The sequence below is a fragment of the Globicephala melas genome, chromosome X (assembly GCF_963455315.2).
Source record: "Globicephala melas chromosome X, mGloMel1.2, whole genome shotgun sequence".
NCBI classification, from domain to species: Eukaryota; Metazoa; Chordata; class Mammalia; order Artiodactyla; family Delphinidae; genus Globicephala; species Globicephala melas.
Genome location: NC_083335.1, coordinates 107,801,769 through 107,824,439, shown reverse-complemented (window position 1 = coordinate 107,824,439; position 22,671 = coordinate 107,801,769). Strand labels below are relative to the sequence as shown.

General features: G+C 40.6%; 1 protein-coding gene across 1 annotated transcript in view; it reads left to right on the top strand.

Moving 5' to 3' along the window:
• PHEX (phosphate regulating endopeptidase X-linked) overlaps window positions 1–22,671 on the top strand; it is a 201,450-nt gene that overhangs the window by 171,693 nt on the left and 7,086 nt on the right. Inside the window, exons 17-20 of the mRNA XM_030843712.2 lie at window positions 8,699–8,766; window positions 10,940–11,070; window positions 18,103–18,168; window positions 19,213–19,317. Coding sequence (XP_030699572.1) covers window positions 8,699–8,766; window positions 10,940–11,070; window positions 18,103–18,168; window positions 19,213–19,317 — 370 coding nt within the window. The remainder of the gene's footprint in view (window positions 1–8,698; window positions 8,767–10,939; window positions 11,071–18,102; window positions 18,169–19,212; window positions 19,318–22,671) is intronic.

Below are 22,671 nucleotides of genomic sequence, written 5' to 3'. Positions count from 1 at the left end.
CACTCTCTCGCTCCGTCACAGCTTAACCTTCCCCCTCCCCATATCCTCAAGTCCATTCTCTAGTAGGTCTGTGTCTTTATTCCTGTCTTACCCCTAGGTTCTTCATGACATTTTTTTCATAAATTCCATATATATGTGTTAGTATACTGTATTTGTCTTTCTCTTTCTGTCTGACTTCACTCTGTATGACAGACTCTAGGTCCATCCACCTCATTACAAATAGCTCAGTTTTGTTTCTTTTTATGGCTGAGTAATATTCCATTGTATATTTGTGCCACATCTTCTTTATCCATTCATCCGATGATGGACACTTAGGTTGTTTCCATCTCCGGGCTATTGTAAATAGAGCTGCAATGAACATTTTGGTACATGACTCTTTTTGCATTATGGTTTTCTCAGGGTATATGCCCAGTAGTGGGATTGCTGGGTTGTATGGTAGTTCTATTTGTAGTTTTTTAAGGAACCTCCATACTGTTCTCCAGAGTGGCTGTACCAATTCACATTCCCACCAGCAGTGCAAGAGCGTTCCCTTTTCTCCACGCCCTGTCCAGCATTTATTGTTTCTAGAATTTTTGATGATGGCCATTCTGACTGGTATGAGATGATATCTCATTGTAGTTTTGATTTGCATTTCTCTAATGATTAATGATGTTGAGCATCCTTTCATGTGTTTGTTGGCAGTCTGTATATCTTCTTTGGAGAAATGTCTGTTTAGGTCTTCTGCCCATTTTTGGATTGGGTTGTTGGTTTTTTTGATATCGAGCTGCATGAGCTGCTTGTAAATTTTGGAGATTAATCCTTTGTCAGTTGCTTCATTTGCAAATATTTTCTCCCATTCTGAGGATTGTCTTTTGGTCTTGTTTATGGTTTCGTTTGCTGTGCAAAAGCTTCGAAGTTTCATTAGGTCCCATTTGTTTGTTTTTATTTCCAATTCTCTAGGAGGTGGGTCAAAAAGGATCTTGCTGTGATTTATGTCACAGAGTGTTCTGCCTATGTTTTCCTCTAAGAGTTTGATAGTTTCTGGCCTTACATTTAGGTCTTTAATCCATTTTGAGCTTATTTTCGTGTATGGTGTTAGGGAGTGATCTAATCTCATACTTTTACATGTACCTGTCCAGTTTTCCCAGCACCACTTATTGAAGAGGCTGTCCTTTCTCCACTGTACATTCCTGCCTTCTTTATCAAAGATAAGGTGACCATATGTGCGTGGGTTTATCTCTGGGCTTTCTTTCCTGTTCCATTGATCTATCTTTCTGTTTTTGTGCCAGTACCATACTGTCTTGAATACTGTAGCTTTGTTGTATAGTCTGAAGTCAGGGAGCCTGATTCCTCCAGCTCCGTTTTTCGTTCTCAAGATTGCTTTGGCTATTCAGGGTCTTTTGTGTTTCCATACAAACTGTGAAATTTTTTGTTCTAGTTCTGTGAAAAATGCCAGTGGTAGTTTGATAGGGATTGCACTGAATCTGTAGATTGCTTTGGATAGTACAGTCATTTTCACAATGTTGATTCTTCCATTCCAAGAACATGGTATATCTCTCCATCTATTTGTGTCATCTTTAATTTCTTTCATCAGTGTCTTATAATTTTCTGCATACAGGTCTTTTGTCTCCTTAGGTAGGTTTATTCCTAGATGTTTTATTCTTTTTGTTGCAATGGTAAATGGGAGTGTTTTCTTGATTTCACTTTCAGATTTTTCATCATTAGTGTATAGGAATGCCAGAGATTTCTGTGCATCAATTTTGTATCCTCATACTTTTCCAAATTCATTGACTAGCTCTTGTACTTTTCTGGTAGCATCTTTAGGATTCTCTATGTATAGTATCATGTCATCTGCAAACAGTGACAGCTTTATTTCTTCTTTTCCGATTTGGATTCCTTTTATTTCCTTTTCTTCTCTGATTACTGTGGCTAAAACTTCCAAAACTATGTTGAATAAGAGTGGTGAGAGTGGGCAACCTTGTCTTGTTCATGATCTTAGTGGAAATGCTTTCAGTTTTTCACCATTGAGGATAATGTTGGCTGTGGGTTTCTCATATATGGCCTTTATTACGTTGAGGAAAGTTCCCTCTATGCCTACTTTCTGGAGGCTTTTTATCATAAATGGGTGTTGAATTTTGTCGAAAGCTGTCTCTGCATCTATTGAGCTGATCATATGGTTTTTCTCCTTCAGTTTGTTAATATGGTGTATCACATTGATTGATTTGCATATATTGAAGAATCCTTGCATTCCTGGAATAAACCCCACTTGATTATGGTGTGTGATCCTTTTAATGTGCTGTTGGATTCTGTTTGCTAGTATTTTGTGGAGGATTTTTGCATCTATGTTCATCAGTGACATTGGCCTGTAGTTTTCTTTCTTTGTGACATCCTTGTCTGGTTTTGGTATCAGAGTGATGGTGGCCTCGTAGAATGAGTTTGGGAGTGTTCCTCCCTCTGCTATATTTTGGAAGAGTTTGAGAAGGACAGGTGTTAGCTCTTCTCTAAATGTTTGATAGAATTCGCCTGTGAAGCCATCTGGTCCTGGGCTTCCGTTTGTTGGAAGATTTTAATCACAGTTTCAGTTTCAGTGCTTGTGATTGGTCTGTTCATATTTTCTATTTCTTCCTGACTCAGTCTTGGCAGGTTGTGCATTTCTAAGAATTTGTCCATTTCTTCCAGGTTGTCCATTTTATTGGCATAGAGTTGCTTGTAGTAATCTCTCATGATCTTTTGTATTTCTGCAGTGTCAGTTGTTACTTCTCCTTTTTCATTTCTAATTCTGTTGATTTGAGTCTTCTCCCTTTTTTTCTTGATGCGTCTGGCTAATGGTTTATCAATTTTGTTTATCTTCTCAAAGAACCATCTTTTAGTTTTATTGATCTTTGCTATCATTTCCTTCATTTCTTTTTCATTTATTTCTGATCTGATTTTTATGATTTCTTTCCTTCTGCTAACTTTGGGGTATATTTGTTCTTCTTTCTCTAATTGCTTTAGGTGTAAGGTTAGGCTCTTTATTCGAGATGTTTCCTGTTTCTTAAGGTAGGATTGTATTGCTATAAACTTCCCTCTTAGAACTGCTTTTGCTGCATCCCATAGGTTTTGGGTTGTTGTGTTTTCATTGTCATTTGTTCCTAGGTATTTTTTGATTCCCTCTTTGATTTCTTCAGTGATTTCTTGGTTATTAAGTAGTGTATTGTTTAGCCTCCATATGTTTGTATTTTAAACAGATTTTTTCCTGTAATTGATACCTAGTCTACAGCATTGTGGTCGGAAAAGATACTTGATATGATTTCAATTTTCTTAAATTTACCAAGGCTTGATTTGTGATGCAAGATATGATCTATCCTGGATAATGTTCCATGAGTACTTAAGAAGAATGTGTATTCTGTTCTTTTTCGATGGAATGTCCTATAAATATCAATTAAGTCCATCTTGTTTAATGTATCTTTTAAAGCTTGTGTTTCCTTATTTATTTTCATTTTGGATGATCTGTCCCTTGGTGAAAGTGGAAAAAAAGAAAGAAGATAAAGTAAAATTAAGTAAGATAAAATACAGTAAAGTTATTAAAGTTAAAAAATAATTATTAAAAAAAATTAAAAGAAACAAAAAAAATCATAAATCTTGCTCTCAAAGTCCACCTCCTCAATTTGGGATGATTCGTTGTCTAAAGGAGGGAAGGAAGGAAGGAAAGAATGATGATAAAGTAAAATAAACTAAAGTTATTAAAATATAATTATTAAGAAAAAAAATTTTTTATAAAAAGGACGGATAGAACCCTTGGACAAATGGTGGAAGCAAAGCTATACAGACAAAATCTCACACAGAAGCGTATACATACACACTCACAAAAAGAGGAAAAGGGGAAAAAAATCATAAGTCTTGCTCTCCAAGTCCACCTCCTTAATTTGGGATGATTCGTTGTCTATTCACGTATTCCACAGATGCAAGGTACATCAAGTTGATTGTGGAGCTTTAATCCGCTGCTTCTGAGGCTGCTGGGAGAGATTTCCCTTTCTCTTCTTTGTTCTAACAGCTCCCAGGGGCTCAGCTTTGGATTTGGCCCCGCCTCTGTGTGTAGGTCGCAGGAGGGCGTCTGTTCTTCGCTCAGACAGGCAGACAGGATGGGGTTAAAGGAGCCAGTGATTCGGGGGCTCTGGCTCACTCAGGCGGGGGGGAGGGAGGGGCACGGAGTGTGGGGCGGGCCTGCGGCGGCAGAGGCCGGCATGACGTTGCACCAGCCTGAGGCGCGCCGTGCTTTCTCCTGGGGAAGTTGTCCCTGGATCCCGGGACCCTGGCAGTGGCGGGCTGCACAGGCTCCCCAGAAGGGGGGTGTGGATAGTGACCTGTGCTCGCACACAGGCTTCTTGGTGGCGGCAGCAGCAGCCTTAGCGTCTCATGCCCGTCTCTGGGGTCCACGCTTTTAGCCGCGGCTCGCGCCCATCTCTGGAGCTCCTTTAAGCAGCGCTCTTAATCCCCTCTCCTCGCGCACCAGGAAACAAAGAGAGAAGAAAAAGTCTCTTGCCTCTTTGGCAGGTCCAGACTTTTCCCCGGACTCCCTCCCGGCTAGCCGTGGTGCACTAACCCCTTGCAGGCTGTGTTCACGCCGCCAACCCCAGTCCTCTCCCTGTGCTCCGACCGAAGCCCGAGCCTCAGCTCCCAGCCCCACCTGCCCCGGTGGGGGAGCAGACAAGCCTCTCGGGCTGGTGAGTGTCGGTCGGCACTGATCCTCTGTGCGGGAATCTCTCCGCTTTGCCCTCCGCACCCCTGTTGCTGTGCTCTCCTCCGTGGCTCCGAATCTTACCCCCTCTGCCCCCCGCAGTCTCCACCCGCGAAGACTAGTGTGTGGAAACCTTTCCTCCTTCACAGCTCTCTCCCGCTGGTGCAGGTCCTGTCGCTATCCTTTTGTCTCTGTTTTGTCTTTTTTCTTTTGCCCTACCCAGGTACGTGGGACTTTCTTGCCTTTTGGGAGGTCTGAGGTCTTCTGCCAGCGTTCAGTAGGTGTTCTGTAGGAGTTGTTCCACGTGTAGATGTATTTCTGGTGTATCTGTGGGGAGGAAGGTGATCTCCGTGTCTTACTCTTCGGCCATCTTCCCCTCTTCCCAAGATTTTTATTTTTTTCCTAAGTGTTCTGTGTTTGCATTGAAGCCATTCATCCTCTATTAACATGCCCATTCAATGAATAATTATTAAGCATCGTTTGGGCACTCAACATTGGAAATGTGGAGGTGCTGGAGAGATGGAGATCACAGTCCAGTGAGATGGGTTCCCATACATGCATCTGTTCTAGATGGATTTCCTCCAGAACCAAGGAGTGGCTATTCTTTCTGCTCACACTGGTCAGCTTAGCCCTCCGGTGAGTGTTGGGTCTAATTGTGGTGACATAAACAAGCTGAATTATTTCCAGAGGAAAGAATCAAGATTGTAAACGGCATAAGACAAAATATCCCAAAGTGTGTGTTCCATGAAGTAGTAATAGAGGTGAGTTGTCCTCCCCTTCCCTTTGTTTTGGAGAATGGCAGTACTTAGCAGCATAGAAATTCCCAAGAAGTCCTGCCAGAAGTCCCTAAACTCCCCTTTTTCCTGTGTTTTGGGAACTGCTGGTCAAGAATTCATGACTGAAGAGAAAAGAGTTGAAAGAACTTGAGAAGAGAACACTTGAGGGGTAACCTCGTAACTGTTTTCACATTTTTTAAGGAAAGTTAAGGTAGCAGAATCATTTACTAAATTTGGGGAGGCCAGGGGGGTGTTTAGAATACCTTAGACCACTACACTAGACCAATAGGTAGAAGAGAGATTCCAGATCAACATTAGGAGCACTGTTTTGTTCGGAACTAGTCGAAGAGGCAGTGATCCACCTCAGAAGGGGTTGAGCTCCTGGTCATTGGACATGCCTAAGGGGAGAAGTCTTAGGACCATTTGAATGGGTTTTTGTAGACCTTTGCTAAGGAATTGAACTAAGTGACCTTAAAGCTGCTTGTAACTCTGAGATTTTTATGAATTTCCACTTCAGGCATAGAGCAGCCTCTACTTGATGACAGCACGAGCTCATGGTTGCTCCAGACAGCAGTACGGTGGTTTTGTTGTTGACAGCAAATCCTGTGCTTATGTTGAACCCATCGGGTAGTAAGAACAAAAGAGAAACTGAGTAGGTGGAAAAATTGTCATCTTCTGCATTTTATTTTTGGAAGGCTAGATTTTCTCTGCAGGAGTCTTCTTTTTTCTGGCCAGCAAGTCACATTTTAAAAGGCATACAAGTTTATTTATTTATTTTTATCACATGCTAATTTAAATAACGTCCATTGATAAAACGGAAGATGTGAATTTAGTATTATGAAACATTATCATTGTCAGGCTTAGTCATCTAAAATTACTTTTTCTTTGGCTCTTGCCCAAAAGATTGTGATTATGTAACTGAGAATTGGAACTTGCAATGATTCAATCATTTTCTGAATTCTCTATTACCCTTTGCAAATAGGAAGCTCGTTAGAGCAGTCCCTCTTAAGGGACATTTATTGCAGAGCAGTTGCTATAAGCTTCCATTGTTCATCCCTTAAATTCGTCCAGTCAACAGCATTGACCGAGGCTTGTAGAGGACTGAGTACTATTCTCAGCTGAGAGTCCTGGAAAAAATGAAATGTTGCAGGCTGCATAGTGATAGCTACTGCTGCAAAAATTAGCACTATGTAAAATTACAAGTTTGCCCCACACTGCTCTGATAGATCTATGATTGAAATGCATAATTTTACTCTTTTATTTATTTATTTATTTTGCGGTACGGGGGCCTCTCACCGCTGTGGCCTCTCCCCCTGCGGAGCAAGGCTCTGCACGCGCAGGCCCAGCGGCCATGGCTCACGGGCCCAGCCGCTCCGTGGCACGTGGGATGTGGGACCCTCCTGGACCAGGGCACGAACCCGTGTCCCCTGCATCGGCAGGCAGACTCCCAACCACTGCACCACCAGGGAAGCCCTACTCTTACTTCTTTAATGAAGGTTTGCAATGATGGAAAAATAGTAGGACAGCATTTTTTCAAATGCAAATTACCTTGCAGGAGAGAAATAACAAAGGAAGGAACTGCCACCAAAGGGAAAAATTAAATCTTAGAACACTTCCTTGGGTATAGTTGAGACAAACAATTAACATGTTAAGGATCATTATGTCCTGTAATAACATGTTGCTTCAAAAATTTTTGTTCCTTCCACTTACAGGTCCTATCTATTTGCTGGGTGACTTTGATGTTGCATCAGGAACCAACTGTGAAATATTTTTAGTATAATTACAAATCTTAGGAAGAATCCTTATAACAAGGATTTTAAGTTGTCTGTAATCCTCATGCACACGTTAAATGACTAAAATAAGTTACACATTGATCTGTCACTTGCAAGAAATGGTAAAGTTAATTAATCAATTAGTTAAATCATTATTACTTACTGTGTACTAGGTACAGAGAATTTAGCAGCAATCAAGTAGATAAGGGTTTGGCCTTCAGGGGACTTTTAGTTGAGAGAGAAGATCCCAGACACACATAGAGGGAAGCCCCCCTATTGATTTCCTGATATATGATTTATATGTTCTCTTTCAGTTACCTATTGCTCCATAACAAAGCGCCACCACTGTTCGCTCATGATTCTGCAATTTGGGCGGGAGTCAGCCGAGACAGCTTGTTTCTGCTCTGTGCAGTACTGGCTGGGACAGACAGCTCGATGGGGGCCATAGGATCTAAGATGATTTTGCTCACGTGTCTGGTGCCTCAGCTGGGCTGGCTCTAATGGCTGGGGCCTGGCTGGGCCTCTCTCTTTCTTTAGAGGTCTCTCGACGTTTGGCATCTCTCACTTGCTTCGCTTGGCTTCTTTTTCTCCAGCTCATTACCCCAACTTCTTTACACTGCAGCTGACTTCCAAGGAGGCACAAAAATGGAAGTTATAAGGCCTCAGCCCAGAAGTCACACGCGGCCCCTTCCACTGCATTCTGTTGGCCACAGCAGGTCCCGAGGCTCATCCAGATTCAAGGGGGGAGGAAATAGATTTCCTCTTGGCGGGAGGAGGAGCACATGCGTTCAGGGTGGGTGGCATTGTCGGCGGTCACCTTTGTAGGTGACCTACCACGTGGTTCTTTAGGGGTGAAGAGAAATAATATCACGCCTTTTCCAGATCTGGTTCAGGCTTCACAGTCTTTGCTGTTCAGCTGTGAATTTGTCTGTCACAGAAGCAGAGGAACATGACTACCTTTGAAAGCAGCGTGATCCCTTTTAATCTCTGCTCTTTTCCTGTTTCATGACTCCGTTTGGAAAACAATTTAACTTCTAAGTCCATAGTGATTTTTCAACAGGTTCTCAGATAAAAAATAAGCGGTATGTTTACTGACAGGATCTTTTCAAACCCTGCTGCTGCTTTGGGTGTTTATACATATAAACTACAGCTAGAGCAGATATAGAACCATAGAAGCCTTAGGGCTGGAAGGGACTTTAAAAAACATCTCTTTCACATCCCTAATTTCACAGGGTAGGAACTAAGGCCCATAAATGTTCATAATGACAATGTTAGAAATTATATTTTCTTTGTCTATTTCAATGAGAAGGATGTGTTTACTTTTTTTTTTTTTACAATTTTGTGAGTGTGGTTAGTAAACAGATTATCTTGGCTTTTTGTTGAGAAAATATTGAAGGATTATGCTCTGACGTTCATGCTTATAATTTTCTCCCAATTATACATTTATGCTGTAGATCTCTGAGTTATGGCGCTATAGGAGTAATTGTTGGACATGAATTTACACATGGATTTGATAATAATGGTAAGTACTGGTTCAGTGTATAAGCTGATGCTTTTATGGTCATGTTGACCATATGGATGTTAATTGTTGCTATTATCTTTGCATAGTGGTATCATCATAGATTGAAGATTATCCAAAGCAGTATGATTGCTGATTGAAAACTTTCCCCCATGTCTTGCTGTGATAGCTTGCAATAAAAAAATAATTGTTCCCATTGGAGATGGGGTAGAATGAAAAAAAAAAGACCTTGTAATTTCAAGGAAATTAGCTTTGCATTTAGATCTGGGTTGCTGTAGCTGCCACAGTAGTTACAGGAATTATTTTGTAGCTTCTCTTCCTTTTATTTCTTTATTCACCATTTTGAGATGCTCTCCCTGGAGGTGTGAGCTCTGCTCTGAAGATGATTATACGTGCTGCCAAGTTAGGCCTCAGCGAGTTAGGACTCTGGAGCTTGGCTGACTAGTTCCTTTATACTATTTCAAGGATTATGCAATGCTTAATCTCTGTTTTTCTCTATGCTGTCATATATTCAGAATTTTTTTAGAAAGGCTATGCTTTCCTAATAATGAATAATATAGAGTATGCTATGTATCCTGATGACATTTAAGCAAAAGGAAAGAGCAGAATATGGCATAAACTAAAGAAATGATTGCCCTTTGGGAGTCATCATTTTTAATCAGAACTCCTTTCTCCTTTAACTTTGGAGTTTTATTGGAAAGCCACATGAAATCTCCGAAACTTAGGAATTAGCAGCAAATTGCGATCACATCCACATCCACACAGTTTACAGGGCAGACTCAAGAACTGCCTGGCCCAAGGCAACACTGTATAGAGGGACCTCTTTCTTCCATGTCTGTGATGTCTCTAACATCCTTTCCTGGATGCCTACCCCAGGGCCAGAGACCCTTTTGGTTCCTCTGCTTCTGGATAATTCTTCTTGTACTCCCACCAGCCTTTCCTTAATCACCTAAGTTTTTTGCCCCCTGGCCTCCCCTCCCTGTTAAAACGTAGCTGCCTTGTAGTCATCTGAATCCCCAGAGCTACACTTTCTGAATTGCATGTTTGGGTTATCTGAGAGGAGAGTCTTAGCTAAGAAACAAAAGACAGTAGTGGTCTCTTGGTTCTGGGCCTTTCTTCCTGGGAAACTTAAGTATAGTTCTCCCTCAGAATCTTCTGGAAGCCTTTTGGATTCTCTCTCAAAGGACGGAATCTAAAGATGGCATTTCACTCTGTAACCAATACTTAGAACAGTGCATTGCACAGTAACTATTTAATGATTGCTTGGTTAGTGGGTAGGGGACAGTGACACTGTGCTCTACCAGGGGTTGGTGGTAGTGGCATCCAGCCTTGCTGAAGAGCTTTGGATTGTTTCAGTTAACACCTTTGCTTAGGGGACTTTCTTGTAAGCCCAGTGAAGAGTTCTCTGCATAATTAAATTTAAACCAATAGTAACCTTGAGTGTAGAAGATAGTCCAGATACACCCAGACTTTTTTTTGAGGGATGTAGAGAAAATGAAGAGTGAGCCTGTAGCAAAAAAGCATGTATAACTAATCTTTTTTTCTGTTATGTTTTGGAGATTTCCATTCTTGTTCCAAGTTCTCTCTTTACAGCAACCTTCCTTGTCAAAGCAGGACAGATGGGCCTTCCATCTACACTGATGGCTGTGGAATGATTCATAACAGAGGTTTTATGTGTCTCTTGGCTCCTGGCAACTTGGAGGAAACACGATCCTTTAGAGCTGAGTCAGGGGCTGTGGTCGCAGGGTGTGAGTGACTCACCGAGGCTGTTCCTATGGATTGTTTGTTTGGAATTTCACTGGTAGTGGCGCTTTGACTCCTTCCATGGGCTTTCTGAAAGCCATTTCATTTCATAATTTAGAGAATATTTTGGGTCAGAGCAGGTGAAAACAAAGAATCTAAGATTGGTCAAGAATGGTACATGCCATAAGTTGATAAATCTTAAAGTGTTCTTTGTTGCTTAGAAGGAAAGAACTTCCTCAGACCTCTTTCTCCTTTCCTTGCTTTTTACAATTAACGTGTGACACTGGAGAGAAGGCAGGAACTGCTTCCAGGAGTGCTCCCTGCTGCTGGAACTGTCTTTTCAAGGCTTGTTGAAGTGAGGGAAAGGGAAGATGAAGAAATGAATTTGTTTCCATAAATAATACGAGTATCTTTTAACTTTGCTTTTTGCCAGGTAGAAAATATGATAAAAATGGAAACCTGGACCCTTGGTGGTCTGTTGACTCAGAAGAAAAGTTTAAGGAAAAAACAAAGTGCATGATTAGCCAGTATAGCAACTATTATTGGAAGAAAGCTGGCTTACACGTGAGTACAGCTGTGGCGAAGGGGGCATCTTGTGAGTCCTTCTTCCTCACGAAGACACTAGCTTGCTTTAGACCATCGGTTCTCAAAGTGCGGTTCCCAGGCCAACAGCATCAGCCTCCCTGGGGAACTTGTCAGGGATGTAAATTCTTTAGTCTTAATCCAGACCTACTGACTGAGAATCTCGGGGGTGGGGAGTGGGGAGCGGGGGGTGGGTGGGAGCGTGGGGTCTGGCAGTCTGTCTTTTCATAAGCCCTCAGGTGATTCTGATATAAGCTAAAGTTTCAAAATCACAGGCCTAAACATTAGTCTGTTCTCCTAGATTCAGATTAGTACAGAAAAGCTGTAGCAAAGATAAACAATAAAATTCTCACAAATCTACACTGTATACCATTAAAAAGATTTCCTCCCAAACTACTGCTTAGGTTTAATTCACTGAGATAAAACGTCACTCATTTGAATTAATGACTCTGAATTGGTTAAGAGTTCTTAGATAAAGAATTTTGAACAAAAGAAATGACTTTTAAAATGCTGATTTTCTATTATATATATATACATTCCTATAAAGGCACGAATGTAATTCTATACATGCTTTTCTGTATGGAATGTTGTTCCTTTCCTTTTTTGTCTTCACCTCTACCTCCTTCCCCTTTCCCTCTCATCACTTTTATCTTCTCCACCTGTAATCCATCTCAATAACCCTGATATACTTTTTCCCATGCTCATGTAGAGTTACACACATACATACACACGCACGTGTGTGTGCACGCACGTGCTTTTACTTCACTGTTTTCAGTGGCTGCCTGAAAGTCCACGGTGTGAATGTACTCTAACACAGATGACTAATGTCTTGTTGAGGGTTACACTGTGTCTCCAGTTATTTCTCCACAATAAATGCTGCTGCACTAAATACTCTTATTAGGTATATATTCTTTTTTTCTGTAGAGGATAGATTCCTAATGTTATTAAGAAGTTATAATATTTCATATTCCCACCAGTGATGGATGGAGGAGCATTTATGTATTGAGTTATTTACTTGTCAGTTTATGAGACCTTACAAAATATTATAGATGTTAAAATTTTTATTTGTCATTCATATTATACTATTTTCTCCTCAATATATTTCTCATCCATTGTACTTTGTATATGGTATCTTTTGACAAACGAAATTTAAATATTTCCATATAGTCAAAGATACCTATCTCTCTTAAAAAATTGTTTCTGCATTTCCATTCTATATCATATGTGTAGTCTCCTAGCTTTTCTGGGAAGGTTTTTACTGTTTTGTTATTTTACATTTAAATATTGAAGCGTGTGAAACTTATTTCGCTGTGGAGTTCAATACGAGAGTTCACTTTTATCTTCTTCCAAGAGGATAGTCAATTGATCCAGCATCAGTGACTAAAAGACGTTTTTTTCTTAATTGAATGTTTGTCAAATATTAGAATCTCATATATACTGAGATAAATTTCTGGATTCTATATTCTATTCCACTGATCTATTTGTTGATTTCTATACCAATGTGTTATTACTATGGCTCTATGGATTTTTCTGGTATCTGCCAATGCAAGCGCTGCCTCACTGTTCTTCTTTTATATACTTGGCCATTCTCAGGCAAATATACTTCTGTATACACTCCAAGATCATTTTGCCCATTCTCCACCCACTCCCCAAGAGAATCCCATTGAGATTCTAAGTTAAATCGCATTAAATGTATGGAATGACATTTTTGTCATAGTCTTCTTGTTCAAGAACGTGGTATGCCTTCCCATCTGTTTGGTATTTGTTTTCGGTTTTGAAATACGATTTTATAGTTTATCTCCTGTACATTGTTTTTACTTCTTTTTTCTTTTCTTATTTTGCTGGTTTGATCAGGTTATCTTTCATTCCCTTCCCCCACTATTCGTTTTTTCTTGTAGTTTTCCATTGTATTTTCTGTCCCTGCTTTCATAGTTACAAGACACAGATTTCTCTCACTGTGTTTGACAGTGCGACCAATAATGAAGAATTGTTGATAGGTATGGATCTGCATGAAGATCTTCCTCTAAAACGCACATGCAAACTGTGTCCTCCTAATTCATCTAGTCAAGGGCACAACACCTAAGAGAAGCAGGGGACCACACAGAACTGGAGTAGGTCAGTGTATTTACACGTAGTTTCCCCAGAGTCTCTTGGTCTGTTAGTCAGGCACGTGCTCCATCCTGACAACTTGGGCTGGGAAAGCACCTGAAACCTCACTATGCCTCAAGTCTATTATACTGGGGTTTATTTCACCATTCCAGAAGAATTTAGATAACAGTCTGTGCACTTTTAAAGGGAACGTTTGTGAACACTGAGCCGGTTCTCCTGGTTCTGAAAGCGTATACAGCACCAGGGAGACCATCCCTTATCCAGGAAGAGAAACCAGACTCTGTATCCTTGAATAGTATCTCTAGCTCCTTTATCAGTGTCCTGGAAAGCCATTTCTCTGCCCATATATTTTAAAAATATCTACAACTGTGTCATGGGAAGACCTAAAAGGGGCGCTTCTGTGTATCTGTTTTCAATTCAGGGGTTATCACATTGTGAAAATCCATCTAGAATATATGTTGCTTCAAGAAAAGCATAGGGTTCTTCCCAGATGATGATTGAGAAGCTAATAAAAAAAATGGTGCCAGGTACCACAACAGTAACAGAACATTGCTGTTTTCTGGGGGTTTGTTTTTTGCCTTTTTGTTTTTAATAGCATGTGCTAGATGTCTCTATAATTTTGTTCAGATGACCGTAGAACCTGGATAAGCTGTTGCTGCTACTGATGCATAATATACTACTATTGGTCTTTTATATAAATCTATCTATCTATCTATACCTCTCTCTGTATATACACACATATATATAATTTGAATATTTGGAAACTTTATCTGTGCTGTCAACTTTGGAGAAATTATCCCAGTTGTACCGTGTTGGGTTGGCATTGTATAGAAATTAACAGCCATATTGGTCTAGAAACATTAAACATAATTTTTCCATTTGGACAGGGGTAACACACTGTATTAAGTTTGTAAGGTCTTATCTGCATGGGTTTGATTACAGAAACTAGCAAAGTACCTCTAAAAAAGAAAAAAGCATAGGGGAGGGATTCTAGAGTCAGACACAGCTCCAAATTTTGGTTCAACCAGTTGCACGTTGTAAGTTTTTTTTGAACTTGGGCGAGTTATTTAACATTCCTGTGTCTCAGAGTCTTCATCTGTGAAATGGGCAGCTATTTTTGAACTCGTTAGTTTGTCTTAAGAATTAAATGACTGAGATAATGTAAAGCACCGGCATGATGCCTGCTATGCAATAAGTGCTCAATAAATTGTAGTTAATATTCCTAATACTTTGTGACATACTCATAGGTATGCCATCCCAGGAGAGAACAATACAATAGGGGCTAAAAAACCAAAAAACAATAGAAGAGCAGTTTTCTTGGAGGAAGGGGAATGCATATTTCCTGGTGATTATTATATGCAGGCATGGGAGTTAGACTTTACACTTAATTGAAACATATTTAATCCTCATACTGGTTCTGAGAGGTGTGCATATTACTAGCCTGTTTTACATATGAGGAAACTGAGGCTCAGAGTGATTAAAACCCATGGTAGAATCTACATTAGAGCTTAGATTGGTATGACTCCAACATCACTACGGCTCCCCCCATATCATGCTCGTGTTCTCTTATTTGAAGTTCATTTTAAACCTGGGTGATGTATTGGGCGGAGACTATTCTACAACATCCATTTTGGCCAAAGTGTCAGATACTGAAACTGAATTCTGACAAATGTGTACCTTTGCAACAAGGACGATAGAAAGGGCATGCCTGTCTCAGCATAAATCCATTCAACCGTCAGAAAACAGCTTCAGTCTCATTCCCCAAGGAGAGGGGGTGGCTTCCTTTGTGGATATAAAGGGCCATGCTTTATTTTTCTGGCTCCATTTGTGGAGGCCAATCCTCTGTACCTGAACCATTATTTGAGTTGGACTGGGGGGAGCTCCAATGGAGCATCAGAGAAACGGGCTGTTAGCAGCTGTTGAGTCCTGAGAGGCAAACCGAGGGCCATGGGGCTTCCCTGGTGGCACAGTGGTTAAGAATCTGCCTGCCAATGCAGGGGACACGGATTCCAGCCCTGGTCCAGGAAGATCCCACATGCCGCGGAGCAACTAAGCCCGTGTGCCACAACTACCGAGCCTGCGCTCTAGAGCCCACGAGCCACAACTACTGAGCCTGTGTGCCACAACTACTGAAGCCCGCGCGCCTAGAGCCCGTGCTCTGCAACAAGAGAAGCCACCACAATGAGAAGCCCGTGCACCACAACGAAGAGTAGCCCCCGCTCGCTGCAACCAGAGAAAAGCCTGCATGCAGCTACAAAGACCCAACGCAGCCAAAGATAAAATAAATTAAAAAAACAAAAACATAATTCTCAACTTTAAAAAAAATACTGATGAGGGCTTCCCTGGTGGCGCAGTGGTTGGGGGTCCGCCTGCCGATGCAGGGGGCACGGGTTTGTGCCCCGGTCTGGGGGGATCCCGCGTGCTGCGGAGCGGCTGGGCCCGTGGGCCATGGCTGCTGGGCCTGCGCGTCCGGAGCCTGTGCTCCGTGGTGGGAGAGGCCACGGCAGTGAGAGGCCTGTGTACCGAAAAAAAAAAAAAAATGATGAAAAAGAAAAAATACTGAAAAAAAAATCTAGGGCCATATGGTCTACTGAGGCGGTCCAGAGTGGGAGCGGCCTGAGGGGTGAAGCTAGTCCTCAAACCTCTAAAAGAAAAGCTTAGGGGAACAAGGAAGGAGATTAAATTTGAGCATGAGTGTTTATAAACAGAAGCACTAGAGTCAAGAGGAGTTAAGACTTGAGAAGGTAACATTATGGAGCAAAGGCTCTGGACAGAGACTGCTTGGGTTCGAATCCTTGTGAAATATGGGCAGTTCAGTTAATCACTCTTAGGTCAGGTCCATTAGAAGCAGAGCCCAAGATAGGGGTTTCTTAGATAAAAAGGTTCGTTGCAGAAGTAGTTTCAGGAGAAACCTGTAAGGTGGCAAGGAAGACCTGTTGGTTTCAGAAGTTTAGCCTCAGTTTGATCCCATAGAGGATTCTGGAGCATGAATTGCATCACAGGAATTGTTCAGCCTAGGATAAGGGGCTGGGCTATTCTAACTGTACATCAGTCAGTTACTGAGAGGTGGGGATATCACCTCCCAGCAAGCTCAAGGTGAGGGGATTCCCCTAAGCTAAGCTTAATCTTCCTGAGCCACTAGCAGTTACAGGACTGGGTTCACAGTCCTGGTAGAAAAGGGGATTTGGTGTAGCACCAATGACATCTGCGACACACTCTCAGCTTTAGATTCCTCATTTGTTAAGCAAGGATGGTGATAATAGCACTTACCTCGTAGGAGTGTAATAAAAGAAAGAAGGTATGTAGAGCAGGAGTGTTAACTTTTGGGGACTGAAGCTAGGAGGATCCTGGGTGATTACAGAGATTAATGTTTTCTGAAGAGTAGTTTTTATTCATTGGTATTGTTTGATACCTGGGGGATTGGGCTAGCTTAATAAAGAGTTGGTAGCATCTGTGGCTTGAAAGTTTAGAACAATGTGTATTAGTTTCCTGTTGCTGCTATAACAAATCACCACAAACTTAGTGACTTGAAACAACACAAATTTATTATTTTACAGTTCTGTATTTCTGACTGAGGTCTCAGTGAGCTAACGTCAAGGTGTCACCAGGGCTGCTTTCCTTTCTAGCTGCTGTAGGAGAGAATCTCTTTCCTTGCCTTTTCTAGCTTTTAGAGGCTGCCCACATTCTTTGACTCCTGGCCCCTTTCTTCTTCAAGGCCAGCAGTGACTGGTCAAGTCTCCTCACGTTGCATCCCTCGGACACACTCACTCTCCTAACTTCCTTTTCCTCTATTTGTACAGACCCTTGTAATTACATTGAACTCAACTGGATAATGTAGGCTAATGTCTCCAGCTCAGGATCCTTAATCATATTTTAAATGTCACTTTTGCCACATAAAGTAATATTTTCACAGTAATTTTTTTATGACATAGACATCTTTATTATTATAGGGCATTATTTTGTCTCTGATGCAGGGATTGGCAAACATTTTCTGTAAACGGCCAGGTAGTAAATAATTTAGGCTTTGTGAGTTGTAAGGTCTCTGTTGCACCTACTCAACTCTGCCACTGTAGGAAGGAAACAGCCACAGACAATACGTATTTGAATGAATGTGCCTGTGTTCCAATAAAACTTGAATTATGGACACTGAAATTTGAACTTTGTATAATTTTCACATGCAACAAGATATTATCCTTCTTTCTATTTGCTCCCCAATTGTTGAAAAATGTTAAATCCAGGCTCACCTTGCAGCCTGTAGAAAAACACGCAGGAGGTTGGATTTTGGCTTGTGGGCCATCTTGGTTTAGAATTTTTTTTTGTCCTAGCCTATTTAAGGGTTTTAGAAACAATCTTCAAATGTTTGGTAGAATTTCTTCACTGTGCTCGGCCGGTTGTCATACATATTGCAAACCTTGGCCTTGTGGTCTGCACTACTTCTATTGGATTTTTGTTCCCCATGAGAACTATCCTCTTTTTAATTTTTCATGGAATTTGCTGAAGGTAAAATGGTAATGGTTGGTCTTAAAGCCTTGCTCCTGTGTGGATGGTAGATATTTGGAAACATAAAGCACACTGAAAAGAATACTCAAATTAGGTGAGTTAATCAGAGAAAGTAATCTGTACGTTGCTATTTTTTCCCCACGTAACCAGAGTCACTCAGCATATGTTAACATTTTATTGGAGCTGGCTAAATTGGTGAGAATAGGGAGGTGGGTGATAAAACAGAAGTTACGTTCAGGAGCGCCTTGCCGGGGTCAGCGTGCCATCTCACAATGTGTTGTGGCTACCTCTGATTTATTGAATGCAATTTTCTCTTTAAAATATGGCACTTTCTCTTGCTATCATATTTATGCCTCTTGCTGAATGACAGTTGGCTGTCAAACACTCTTTTTTTCTTTTTGTTAGGTAAAGGGGAAGAGGACCCTGGGAGAAAATATTGCCGATAATGGAGGTCTGCGACAAGCTTTTAGGGTACGCACTGCAACATTTGCTGTGATTTTAAAAATTAAACTATAAAATACCATACGGGTGCACCTCAATTTACACCACAGACATTTTCTTGAGGAGTTAGAGTTCTGTAAATTCTGTGAATTTCTGTAAATTGAATTATATTTCCCCATTGACTCTATTACATTCTATTATATGAATAGGGCTGCATTTCTTTCTTTTTCCTTTTTGGGGAGTAAAGTCACCCTAAAAGTAATATTTGTTATTAAGAATCATGTATTTAAAGGATAGTTTTCAGAAGGTACATTCAGTGTAATATTAAAACATGCTACAGAAATCTCAGGGCTAGGTTCATAGGCGTTTTCTTGAGTACAGTCTCTGTAGCCCTCCTTATAATTTTCTCTTAAAATACCAAACTTCTAAATTACGGTCAGAGGCTAGGGGTTCTCATATAGTGGGCCAGGTAAGAGTCCATAATAATGTTTTCATCATCCACTGGTCCATGGTTAAACAAGACACATAAGCAGCAAGATAAGAGGGTGATGTAGAAAGATATTCATAAAGCTAAATGCATTCAGTGTAAAGACCAAGCTGTTATTTTGAGGTTATATCTTTCCTCTATTCTAGTTAAAATATACTTTATTTTATAAAATGATGATGATTGAAGATTATAGTTTTCCCTCTTACCTGGCAAAATTTAAAAAAATTGCCCATAGATTGGCCCCCAAATTTATTTCCATATGGCTTGCCATTGTGTTAGATTTGTTTGTTCCCTGGTAGGAATACAAAGAAAAGCTTTTTGGGGGAAGGGGGCATTATTTAACATGTGCCCACTTTGGCCCAGCTGCTTTGATATCTATTGAGTGAAAGGTCTTTTTGCAGGTGAACCTGCTTCACTGTTAAGCAATACAACGTTGACTTGCATTTCCAGGTGTTTGTTTTCTTAAAGGAAAACTTGATAGGCTACATTTTGCACATGGTGGAGGATATATTTAATATCTCTGCACTGGCTGAGAAAAGAGAAAAGCCATTATTGCAGCAGATCATCTCTTCTACTTCTCTCCCCAGGCTTACAGGAAATGGATAAATGACAAGAGGCAGGGGGTTGAGGAGCCTCTCCTACCCGGCATTGAATTCACCAACAGCCAGCTTTTCTTCCTGAGTTATGCTCAAGTGAGTAAGACCAAGGAAGGGGCATCAAAGATGAGATGCGGGGCTTTGGTTTGCTCCCTAGATCAAAGGTTTGGCACCAAAGTTTAATGGCATAACTTTGATTTCAGCTGCAGTCTTATCTTGCTGCTTATCTTCTGGACAAATATCACCTTTATGTTCTATGGGACATAATTAATTAACTGACTGAATCAAGGTTTATTGGTATTTTTATCAAGTGGGTTACCAGCCTTGTGGTAACTCACTTGATTTTTAGTATATCCTGACTTCTTAATGTATTTGATACTATTTGTAACCATTTCTAGTGACTTGTTCTTTGGCTTTCTTGGCCCTGTGGTTTCCTGCATTTCTCCTCCTTCACCTCATTTGCTGACTATACCCCACCACTCTCAACCTGTGGGGGACCCTCAAGGCTATGTTCCCAACTGCCAAATGAACATGTGAAGACAACTAGAGCTGAAAACAACAACAACAAAGGCAAGGAGAGTCATGTCACCCTTTTGTGAGTTTAATGGGCTCTCTGAGCAGAAATTGAAAGATGTGCCCTAAATAAGGTACAATTCTGAGTTCGAGTATCTGGCCAGTGAGCCAAGTGCCAGTTGTTCTTTGTTATTCGGTTATTGCACTGGTTTATGTCACAATATGTAGCCTCATTTTCAAACAAGTCTGGGGTGGGTTGATGACGGTTCTGATGCATGGCCTCACAGTGGGCAAATCTGTATCTGTATGCTCAAAACTGGGCAAAAGTTTTCATCAGTACAGCTTTCTGTTCCTCTTTTCGTTCACTCCTCAGTAAGCTCATTCATTTCCACGTCTTCTTCGGTTGACTCTGGCTAAAGAATTCTCATCTGTCTGGGGTCTTTATTTCTTAAAGCTGACATGACAACACTAAATAAATGATCATTTATCAACCTGACATCAGCAAAAGTGGAGTCAACAACAAAGTGACTTTCCTTTTTAGTTTTCTCACTTCTATCAACACACCCTCACCCTCAGTCTTTGGGTCTTCCTGGTTAAGAAACCTGGATTCTTAGGTCTTATTTGATTTACCTGTCCTCATTTTTATGACATGTGTCCCAAAAACTGATGTTTCATCCTTTTAACTGCTCTTCAGATTCAGCCTCCCTTTCTCCCCATTACCCTATTTCGTCATCTATAGACTGTCAGCCTCGATCTCGTCTACTCTGGATTATCCCAACAGCCTTATGGCATGTTTTCCTGACCTCGGCGTCTTTCTACCACTGTCTGTCTTACATGCCACTGAAATAGCATTTTATTTCATTACTGACCTGCCGAAAGAACTGCAGTGGCTCCCAAGTGCCCACCACATTGAGACCGAACACCTTTCAAAGTTCTCCTCAGTCTTATCCAACTCTACCCAACCTACTCTAAATTCCCATAGCTCCACCAGACTCACACTTAGCCGGCAGGTGTCCTCACTTCCACCGCACAATGTTCTGTTCATTATTGCGTCTGTGGTTTTGCTTTTGATTTTCCTTCTACAAAGTGACGACCCCCTTTGTACTCCTCCCCCTCAGATTATTCAGTTCCATCTTTACCTTCAGGATCCATGTCAAGTTCCACCTCCTCCGCATCTTCCACAAACTTCCCCAAGGACTCCAGTTCTCGTTAAAAAGAAATCTCCAACTCCTTTGCATTTATCTTCATTACCATGCAGTTGAATACTTAATTGTCATCAAAATGTAAAAGACTTTTACTTTTATCTTCATAGCTCGTACATCTTCATACACTTCTTATTTATCTCCATAGCATCCAGCAAAGAGGCTGGGTATATTGAAGACACTTGACATTTTTAGCTAAATTGCTTGAAAACACTGAGATTAACACAGTTCAATTAAGGAGACTTTCTTTTGGGTCAGTACTGGGCCAGATATCTAAAATAAGAACACAGATATAGTTAGAACTTTCTAGAGCGGGGATTCGCAAACTAGAACCCGTGAGCCATATGTTGCCTGCTGTCTATTTTTGTAAATAATGTTTTATTGGAAAACAGCCATGCTCTATACTTTACACATTGTCTATGGCTGTTTTTGTGCTACAGTGGCAGAGTTGAGTAGTTAAAACAGAGACTTACGATCTGCAAAGCCTAAAATATTTATTATCTGTCCTTTACAGAAAATGTTTGCTGTCCTCTACTCTAGAGGACAAAGTACAAGGTCTGTCAGTTCTTATTTAGGTTCTTACTTTCTAACTTAAGGTCCATCTTAGTAGATGAAGTAAATTAACTGATATCAACGTTACAGTCATAGTTTTGAAATGTCTCCAAATAAAATTTCAAACTATATATGACTTACTTTAAAGAGATTAAGAAAAAAATGACAAGATATTTTATATTACTAATGAGAAATTTATCTTGGAGCTTTTCCTACTAGCGGATTGAGGAGATTTTCAACCTTCTATACATTGAAATAAGTCTGCTTATAAGGAGTAAAATTATTTTCTCTCCTGGGAAGATACTAGGAAAACAGTAAGAACAAAAATGTGTTTTTAGAAATCTCATAAATGATATATGAAGCAAAGACAATACTACATAATAATGTAAGAATGTAAGAGGAAATAACATACGAAAAAGTGAGGTAAAATTGTGAGAAACAACTTCACCTTAGCTAGCTTCTGAGGAAGTTAAGTACTCCCATTACAAAAACATCTTCAAAGTCAAATTCAGAACCATAGTGACGGTTGGTTTATCTTCATCAAAAGCAATAAAGCAATAGCATTGTATCACCTTTGCTGCTTCCTGTATCCCTGTAGTTTCTGTGACCCGTCAGTTTTTCCTCAGATATTCTTCTTATCCTTCTTCTCTCTCTTCTCATTGCTACTTATTTAGTAGACATTCATTGGGAACCTTCCTGGGGCCCATAAATAATCTTCAAACTACTGCCAGATAAATCTTTTAAAATACCCCTGCCAGATAAATCTTTTAAAAATATATATTTTTTATCACCTTTGTGCTCAAAACCAATGTTTAAATATAGTCTAAACACTGTAGCCTCTTGCTCAGGACTTCAGAAATCTGGCCCTATCCTCACCCTCCCCTGGTCTCCCATTGCTGCCCACTATGCACCACACAGTCCAGCCAAGCTGACTGTCTTGCTTTTTCTTCTCTCAGATATGTCTTTGTTTCCATTTTCTCCTCCACCTGGAATTCCCCCCATCATATTCATGTTTCCTAGTCCTATTCATACGTCAAGCTATATCATATTTCAAGACACAGTTCAAATCAGGATTAAGTAGGTGAGGGTACATGAACAGACAGTGCAAGGAAAGGTTTTTTTCTTGTCCATGTTCCATGTCCAGCATGGGTCAGCACTGGGGCTCTGCTCGTAGTTACTACTC